Source organism: Mugil cephalus, chromosome 6 (genome assembly GCF_022458985.1).
Source record: "Mugil cephalus isolate CIBA_MC_2020 chromosome 6, CIBA_Mcephalus_1.1, whole genome shotgun sequence".
Classification (NCBI taxonomy): Eukaryota; Metazoa; Chordata; class Actinopteri; order Mugiliformes; family Mugilidae; genus Mugil; species Mugil cephalus.
Genome location: NC_061775.1, coordinates 16032391 through 16041427, shown reverse-complemented (window position 1 = coordinate 16041427; position 9037 = coordinate 16032391). Strand labels below are relative to the sequence as shown.

Below are 9037 nucleotides of genomic sequence, written 5' to 3'. Positions count from 1 at the left end.
CTCCCTCCTCCCCCCTCTCCTTTTCTTGTCGTCCTCTTCCAAGTTTCATTACAGGAACCGGGGGACAAGGAGACGAAGCTTCCTGAGATGTTCCAGTTTTTGTTTTGGACTAAACTGTACAGTTCCCTTCCATGTTCCTCTGAACTCCAGCTCTCCAGTGTTAACGGAACAGCAGCTTGGACCAACTTGGCCCACTGCTATGCGAGGAATCCTCACCCCCTTTTCCTATAGGCCCCCCTCTCATTTCTTTTTCCTCCTCCATTTCCATTTCAGCTGTGAAGGCTACATTCTGCTGTAGGTGCTCCAGTCATCTCTGATGAACGCACATTCATCATCACAACTGTGAAATATGTAGAACACCCATGTTGTTATACATCATTATTGGAGTGAATTCTGATAACTATAATGTAAAAGGATGAGGTGGTGTAAATAGCTCTATTTAGAGAAATAAGGCGCGTTCTATTCAAGGAATGTGTGCAACGTGACAAAAGTAAATAATATTATTAACCTTGTGTTAGACTCCTGTAACTGCTTTAACAAGGCCACGCCCATGTCATTTTATTTCCCATGCTTATCTGTAAAGGTGTGTCTTAACCCTCTCCCTCCTCTAGGGGAGCCAGTCAGACAAAGAGCTGAGGCTTCCTGAGATGTTCCCCCAGCTTGAGACTCACTCCCTGGGTTCATTTACCACCATCCACCTACACATTCAGCCCCCTTCATCTCTTCGACTCCTTCTCATCCCTTCATGCATTTCCCTCACGTCCTGTCTACCAATAAACCTCTGCGCATTAGTCATCTTTGTTTGTGAATGTTTAAGGTATAACATCTGGAAACAAAGAAATAGGTTGATGGGAAATCTAAAAACACAACTAACATGTCATTTTGTTTCTTTTGTGTCACCGTTAGACCGACTTCTTCTGACTTTCTCTTTCTGCTTCTCACTTCATTCCCATTGCTCTCTCCCATTCTCTTCCCTTCTCTTGCTCAATCTGAGATTTTACAGTCGGACATTAAAACAAGAGCTGGAAGAGGCCCAGGCCTTTGCATGTCAGGCTCTGAACAATTTCTAGTCTCCCCCCTTTTTTCTCTCTCAAGCCTCGCTGTTTTCATGTCTCTGGCCCCAGAGTCTGGCCGCCTCAGTGCTATCATTCCATTTATTCCCTCAGAGTCGGCACGGTGTGCCGGCAGGAAACCAGCCAAAAGGGCTTCCTGAGAGAGCGGGAGAGGAAGTGCAGTAATAAGAAATAAGGAAGGGGGTGTGGGTTTAAAAATAACCCACCTATTTAAGCAGAGTCGAGAGCCCAGTCTCTCACTCGAGCGCTCACTCTCTGCTCCAGCAACACTCAGCTTCGCTGCCTCTGAGAAACTTTTTCTCATCTCACTGTAACCCAGGATTAAATATTAAATATTATGATATTAGATCAGTATAACACAGTGTCTCTCTGAACGTCTTTACTTTGTAATCATGACGAGAAAACACAGCAGAAATAGTTTATCAGACTGAATCCAAGTCTGGTTTCAGTTGACATCTGCTTTACATTTATTCCTCCGCTTACAGTGTATGTTTAACTATGGGTTAAGGGAAATATTATATTTCAGCATTGAGCTGCATACAGAAACTAAAGAATTCACATCCATGTCTTTGTTCAACATTTCTGTCCAGAGACGAGTGTTGGTGCTGGTATAGGAACTGCTTACAATACACAGAATTGCACAAGGACTGGAAATGGAAACTTCTATAACTGGAGCATAAGCTACAAGTTCACAGGCCTCCAATGTTTGCCATTTTTTATGTTTCTGTAGTGGCCACGTCCAAATGCCAACAAATAATAGCACTAGATGTATAGCACAGAGTATTTTTGAGGGAAACCATGGCAGTCTTAGCCGCTTTTAATCAACAGGTGTTTCTAGCGCAGCGGCTGTGAAAACATTAAGCACTGATGATTAACTGTCTAATACAGTCCCAACAGGGGAATCACAACTAGACACATCTACCCACTCATTAACACAAGCACACACACACACAAGCACTGCGAGCGGCTTACTCATGGACATTTAAGCGTGTGATTCAGAGACGACTTGCTCTTCCAAGGTTTTCCTAGGCTGGAGCTGTGTTATTGATGACCTGCCCACACTTCCACTACTCACCAACTAAAACAAAACTTGTCAGAAAACCAGTTGAACATACTTCAGCATTAACCACTTACAGTCACTGGGAACATCCTCAAACAGTGTGTGTGACTTGTAATTTAGTGTTTTCAGTCCCATCCACTAACATGGAGGAGGTGGAGCTTATGCAGCCAGACACCAGGGGGAGCTCTACTTGCTTTGACTTCACTTTTGAAGCAATGAGGTCTCATGGCCTTCAGTTTTATGTTTTGCAGTCTGTGGCTTCACTGATTTGTGTTGTTTTGGATAACATGAAATTACTTTGTCTGATCTATGTTTTCAAGTCTACAAAGTAAGGACACTCTTTTATTTTTTCAGACAACAATGGCATGTAAAGAGACCCTCACTGCATCCATGCTGAGTTAGTTATTGAACACCTTCTTCTCATCATTCATCCACGTTCATCACTGACAGCTGCCTTACCAAACTCTGTAAAAGTAGTTTGTTATGGCACATCCTGCCAGTCTGCTGCCATCTGGCGGGACATCTGTCATTATTACCCAAAACAACCAGCTCAGATTGAGAAAAGTTTGACCATTTTATTTGTGAGTCAGCAGGAAAGAGCCTGAAGAAAAAGATGTAGAGGTGAAGAGAGAGCACTGCGGGTCAGGTGAGGTGAAATGCTTGATCACTTGCTAGTCTATGTTTCCAGGTATGTGAAATGGAATGAGGATCTTTAGCCCAGTAACACCTGCCTATGATAAGAATGGAAAAGAATAGTAATTTTGGCCTTCAACTTCAACTGGACAAATTAGTTAACCCCAAACTGTTCTTCTTATTGTTGCATATCTTGACATGAGGTAATCTGGTCACCTGCAGCTTTGCTTTGAACAGATATCACGCACTGATAATGCAATGATAAGAACCTTGAGGTTGGTCCTGATTTATTATACAAGTAAATGCACGAGGTTATATTACACCAGGACTGAGGTGTGTTGGCTAAAGGCCAGAAAAATGAACCCTACACTGAACAGATGTTCAGTGCGTGAAACCTCTGTTCCCTCTTGTTATCGAACAGATGTTCAGTGTAGGGCTATCAAACTATGCGTTTCTGAGAGCATCTACTAACCACTAATTGTCTGTTATGTCCCGAACTCATATAACCAAGAGAAAAACATGATAGATACTCGAATATAATTAAATATTGAGCGTGTTTACAAGTAGGGGAAACTCCCCTTTATGACCTCTGAATACAGTCGAGTCGTGTTACGCACCTCGTCGCCTGATGGAGGCTTCGAGGAAAGCCGCACACACGTGAGCCTCCTGAGTGAAAATGAACCATGAGCGCACGGGTGGCGCGGGGCTATGAGAACAAACGGCGTGATCGGAGTCAATAAGTGGCGCGTGCATAAAATCTCTTCGCGTACTTGTGTTTTTACTGGGGGGGCTGGGCAAAGTTTCTGGGCAGACCTTTTATTCGACGTAAAGAATTTTATTGTTAATAAACAAACGCGCGGGCGGAGTGAGGTATTCTCCGCGTGCGTAAAGGAGCACCGTGCCCATACGCACGGGACTTCGCGTGAAACCTCTGTTCCCTCTTGTTATCGTTGTCTAACAACGCGTTAACTGCCTCTAAAGTTTTTCAGTGCTGGTGTTGAGCCCCCCCCCCCTCATCACTCCCCCCTCTCTCTCTGTACAGCCGGCTGTTGGAAACGTTTGACAAAGAGGCGGGTCCTCCTAGCCCCTGCCAAGGTTAAGTAGCTGCCGCAGCAGAGCACGGAGAACATTCCGCACCAGTGCTCCTCGGACTTTCTCATCGCCCATCTGCTTCTGACTCGCAAGAAAGCTCGGACTTTTATATTGAGGCTAAATTTAGTGGGCTGGTCGGTGCGCTGCGTCCCCATCCTGGACGCGTTTCCTTCCCCACAGCCTCGCATTGGTCTGCTTTGTGCAGGCACGTTTATAAGAAAAGTTGTTCCCTCCAGACGCGCAGAACGAGAAGCACCAGCTCACTGGAAGACGTACGGAGACACTGGACGCTCAGCTGGCTCAAGTCTAAAAAGCCTTTCCTCAATAACAGAGGCATTTTATGCGTTTTATAATAACGCCTCGAATATGGCATTGAGTGGGACCATTTTACCATCAATCTCTACGTTTGCTAACCAAAAGGAGAAATATTGGGGAGATGTAAGTGGCGATTTTATTTATTTATGAGTAAAGATATAATGTTTTAAGGCTTAATCGCACAGTTTCAGAACTTGATTGTAGTGGTGTATGACTTTACCCTAGAGGGGTTTGTTATAGGTACCTCAGCATTTTGTAGTTCTTTAAAGTTTACTTTAATTCCTGTTCGGACATTTTTGCGCACTGGCTAGATTATTCTTTGTAGGTATTGTGTTTTGGTCACCATCCCCGCCCTGCAGAATTATTTTACAAACGTTAATTATTCTGATGTACAGCTTGAAAAGGCGGTGAAGGGATTTTCAAACAAACTAACTGTGCTCTCTCTCACCCGCGCTCCAGAGATGGAAGAGCAACATGAGCAGCGCTCCCGAGATTGACAACAGCTGCCTAGGTAGAAAAGACGAAGAGGACCTGGATACGTTCCTGGACCTCGAGTTTATTCTGGCAAACACCACCGGCTCCGACAGTGCGCTAGACGCCGGGACCGAGTCCTATCGACTTCAGGAGTCCGCGGTGCCTGTGTATCACCAGCAGCCGAAGCACCACGCCGGGATGCCCTTGCAGTCGGCCAATTACGCCTCTGCCCCGGACATGGACTGCCCTCCACCGCCTTATAACAGCCTGATGGCGGAGCTCCTTCGCTCCGACGTGGACACTGGCTTCTTTAACGGGAGCAGCCTTAGTATCCAGGGGAAATTCTTGATCAGCTCCACGCCTTTCCAAACATCTCAGGATTTAATCCCCGAGCACCCGAACATTAAAATTGAGCCCCAGTCAATGGATACCACGCACGGGCCAGTCATGGGACTGGTGCCTCAGAGCTGCACCAAAATCAAGCACGAAGGCAACGTCTCCTGCATGATGTCGTACGAGCAGCAGCCGCGGCTGGCCAACTCCCCGCAGGCCGCCGTGGGCAGCATGACCCCGCCGCTCAGCCCGGTCGACCTGATGAGCTCCGAGTGCCAGCAGCCCCAGATGTGCCACTCCAACTCCCTGACGTTCCCGCAGAATTTCCACCCTCACCATCAGGAATTCCCTCACCACATTCGCCTCCCCTTCCACCACCAATTCCCAGGCATGTTCGGAGAGGACACGTCCATGGGCGTGCAGCAGCAACCTGCGGCCGGTCAAAGGGCGCTGCTCACCCCGCCATCCTCCCCGCTGGACATAATGGACGCCAAGCCCAAGAAGGGTCGTCGATCCTGGCCGAGGAAACGGACTGCGACGCACACCTGTACTTTCACCGGCTGCGTGAAGACCTACACCAAGAGCTCCCACCTGAAGGCGCACCTGAGAACGCACACAGGTAAGATCTGCGCGTTTAACATGGTCGAACATATGGTTTAACATATAGCTTCCCGCTCTCTCATTGGCTCACTGTTACTCACTGCTGCTCTTTGTTTTGTTGTTGTTGTTTTTTTTTTTAGGAGAGAAACCCTACCACTGCAGTTGGGAGGGCTGCGGCTGGAAGTTCGCACGGTCCGATGAGCTGACGCGCCACTTCCGGAAGCACACGGGACATCGGCCTTTCCAGTGTCACCTGTGTGAGCGGGCGTTTTCTCGGTCTGACCACCTCGCCCTGCACATGAAGAGGCACATGTGAAGAAAGCGGTGAAGGACAATAACGATGCAACGCATCGACCCCATACAAAGAACTTTTAAGACATCCCATGATCAGCAAGTTCCTAAACGAGCAGCCTATCAGCTGCAGTGGTACCTTGGCAGGATAACCTGTCAGTAGATTATGATGAAACCACTATTGATTACACTGTAGTAGGCGGTGTACCATAGGAGTATTATAGGGATTTTCACATTTGTGCTATCTAAGCATCAACTATAATGTGTCCTCATATGAGTCTATATTTTGTTTAATAAAAAAGACAAAAGAAAAGAAAAATATTTAAATGTGTTTTCGAGAGAAGTGACGACCAGACTGGCCTACATAGGCCTATGCCAGATGTGACGGAAAAGAAACTGTTTCTTTGCAGACCAAAGTCCTTTTGCAGAACTATGTAGCTGGTACTACGTTTTTATATTCATAAATATAGACGGCAAATGAAAGGAGCATTCCACGAAACATGTCGGGCACATGCCACTGGAACAACTGAATACAGACAATCCTTTGAAGACCAGTGTTTTTCACAATAAGTGCCTCTTGTATCAAGTTATTACACGCCTTATGAGGTCATATTCTCTACTGTCTAAAAGACAATATGAGTTTTACTGTGTGTTATATTGTAAGGGCAAACGGCTTTGAGACAATGTTTTCTTCTAAAACTGCCTTTAAATCTGTTCTCCTTAAAGGCTTGAACTCGTGTCTGTGAGTGTCTCTGCTGTCCAGTAGCACATGAAGTCAGGGTCTTACAGTAGAAGGCCTCACAGAGGAGCACGCCATCTCAGATTCACCTGATTGACAAAGGGCTACGCATTCTCTCATGAAATGTACCGCCTTGTAAATATTGTCTTTACGTGTAATGTAATAGTTTATTTTAATGTACATATTAAACTAAATTACACTGTGATTTCTGAGTCCTGAGTGTGATTGTCCAAGGTTTCAGTAGACACATACATCCAAACTGGTTGATGGGAAAAAAATACTCACCACACATTGTCAAAGTTCAGATATGACCAGAAGACATCCCCGTGGTTCCCAAGATGCAGATTCAGATGTCAATATTTTCATTTCAGATTTATTTAAATAACTCAGATGTCCAAGAGAATAAAACTAATTCCCAGGAAATGAGCGAAGGTTCAAACAATGCCTAAAACAGTGGTGGAATTACACATTTTCCAAGCTGGTTCTGGTAAAAAAAAAAAAAAAAGAAACAATCACACCAAACGACACGCTCTATATTAAATATTATTTTAGATAATGGTAACGGTTTATAAATTTAGTGACATGTGAGCCATGATCCAAGGCTCCACATCCGGACCAAAGTAGCGAGCGGCCTCGTCTGAAGCATTAGCCTGATACTTCACAGCTGTGACTGCCAGAGTTGCCAGAGCTGCCTATAAATACAACATTACATTGACATAATTACAGACCCTGATATAGACGGAGGCTGCATCGGGGCATGGGGGCAAACCACAGTGAGTGGGAGCATTGGAGTGGTGAACCCAAACACAAACACTATCTTGAAAAGTAGGAAAAAGGAAAGTTCAGAAAGTCTGTTAGTCGGGGTGCTCGTATGAATGAAAGGTTGGGGACGAAACGTCACACGAACTGAACTTGAACTGTGACAATTTAATAAATGATGTTTGGTACATTATCTGATCAGCTCAGCAATATATAAATTAAAATAAAATACAAACAGATCTAAAGCACTGGAAGAGTCCTTGATTTCTGTGAGTGAGAAGATTTTTCAACTTCCTAGAAAGCGGGTTATGGTGAATGGTACGTTGTGGACTGTGGTTCAACAAGAGTCAGTGGTAAGAGAACCATGTTGTTTCAGTTTTGGAAGACACAGTAAAGCTGTCCGAGTAAAAGTCTGATGAAGCTCATTATGGTGACCTGGTCTTGGTGTTACGGTGTGAAAACCTAGAAAAAAAAAAGTAAGTAAGTAAATAAGTAAGAAATGGATGAGGAAGGTCTTCTTCCGGTGAAGTGTCTGAATGCTCCGTTCTACAATGTTGCTTCCTCAAAAGGACATCGTCTTTCTTTAGACAGGAATCTTTTTACCACATCTTCAAGTGTTTAAGATATAGGTAGAGGATGCTACTATTTACCGTGCACTTCTGCCACGCTCTGACTTAGCTTCATGATTTGTCTCAGATTATTATATTAAAGCTTGTTATAATAGTAAAACAGAGAAATAGAATTGACTTCGTTGTTATTTGAGACACTTTTGAAAAATGCGCTTGGGTTAATTAAAGATACTATCCACAGTGTTAAGTTGGTCTTAACCTCCTGAGACCCGGCATCCTCATATGGGGACACCACATTTCGGGTTTGTAGCAACTTATTCTGCTTCATTTAGAACCGTTGTCCTCATAAAGAGACACTTTTGTCTGCCATGTACTGGTATCGAAGGGTCAGTACGCTTGTTTATTTATTCCTAACTATTGTAGTTTAATATGACATGCAAATTCCCAAGTACTCATTTGAGGACGTGGGGATTTCATCGCTTCAAATGTTCAATTACACATTGGTGACTTAAACTGCAATATACAGTAAAATAATTCCTGTGTCCACATATTTTTTTGTCCAAAAAGTTCAAAGATGATGGTTATTTTTTATACTTTTTAGGTCCAAATAATCCTATATACCTAAAGATCTTAATCATGTGTTAAAGAAATGAAGATGCATTCAAAACAGATGCTTGGGTCTCAGGAGGTTAATTCATCAGAGATATCTCTATAGATAAAACCAAAACACAGTTCCTCAAACTAAATACTATCACATCCAAACAACACACAATTTACCAAGTGAATTTGTGTTAAATAATAAACTGAGATAATAATAATTGCTTCTGAAACTGTTCACTGACTTCTCATTTCACGCTCATTTCACAGCTTTTTCATCTATTTTTTGCTTGTGAAAGGCCACACTCTTCAGTGTCCTCTCCACAACAGCGCCGTGCCAGCTTTCAGAAAAAAAGAGGAACCTCCCCAACATTTATCATTAGTACATTTACTCAAGTGAAAAATCCAGCATTCTCATTTCACTTTTTCAGCTGGGTACAGGAGGGTGGCTATCTCTGCAGAGCGTGGGAAACTGCAGTGTGAAGGGGTCAAATGATTTACA

At 44.1% G+C, this 9037-nt stretch overlaps 1 protein-coding gene across 1 annotated transcript; it reads left to right on the top strand.

Annotated features, from left to right (window-relative positions):
- Positions 1-3886: 3886 nt before the first annotated feature.
- LOC125009859 (Krueppel-like factor 2) lies at positions 3887-6815 on the top strand. The gene is made up of 3 exons (XM_047588085.1): positions 3887-4296; positions 4633-5599; positions 5721-6815. Exons 1-3 carry the CDS (start codon positions 4225-4227, stop codon positions 5894-5896), a joined length of 1215 nt encoding a protein of 404 aa, XP_047444041.1. The 5' UTR covers positions 3887-4224; the 3' UTR covers positions 5897-6815.
- Positions 6816-9037: the final 2222 nt, after the last annotated feature.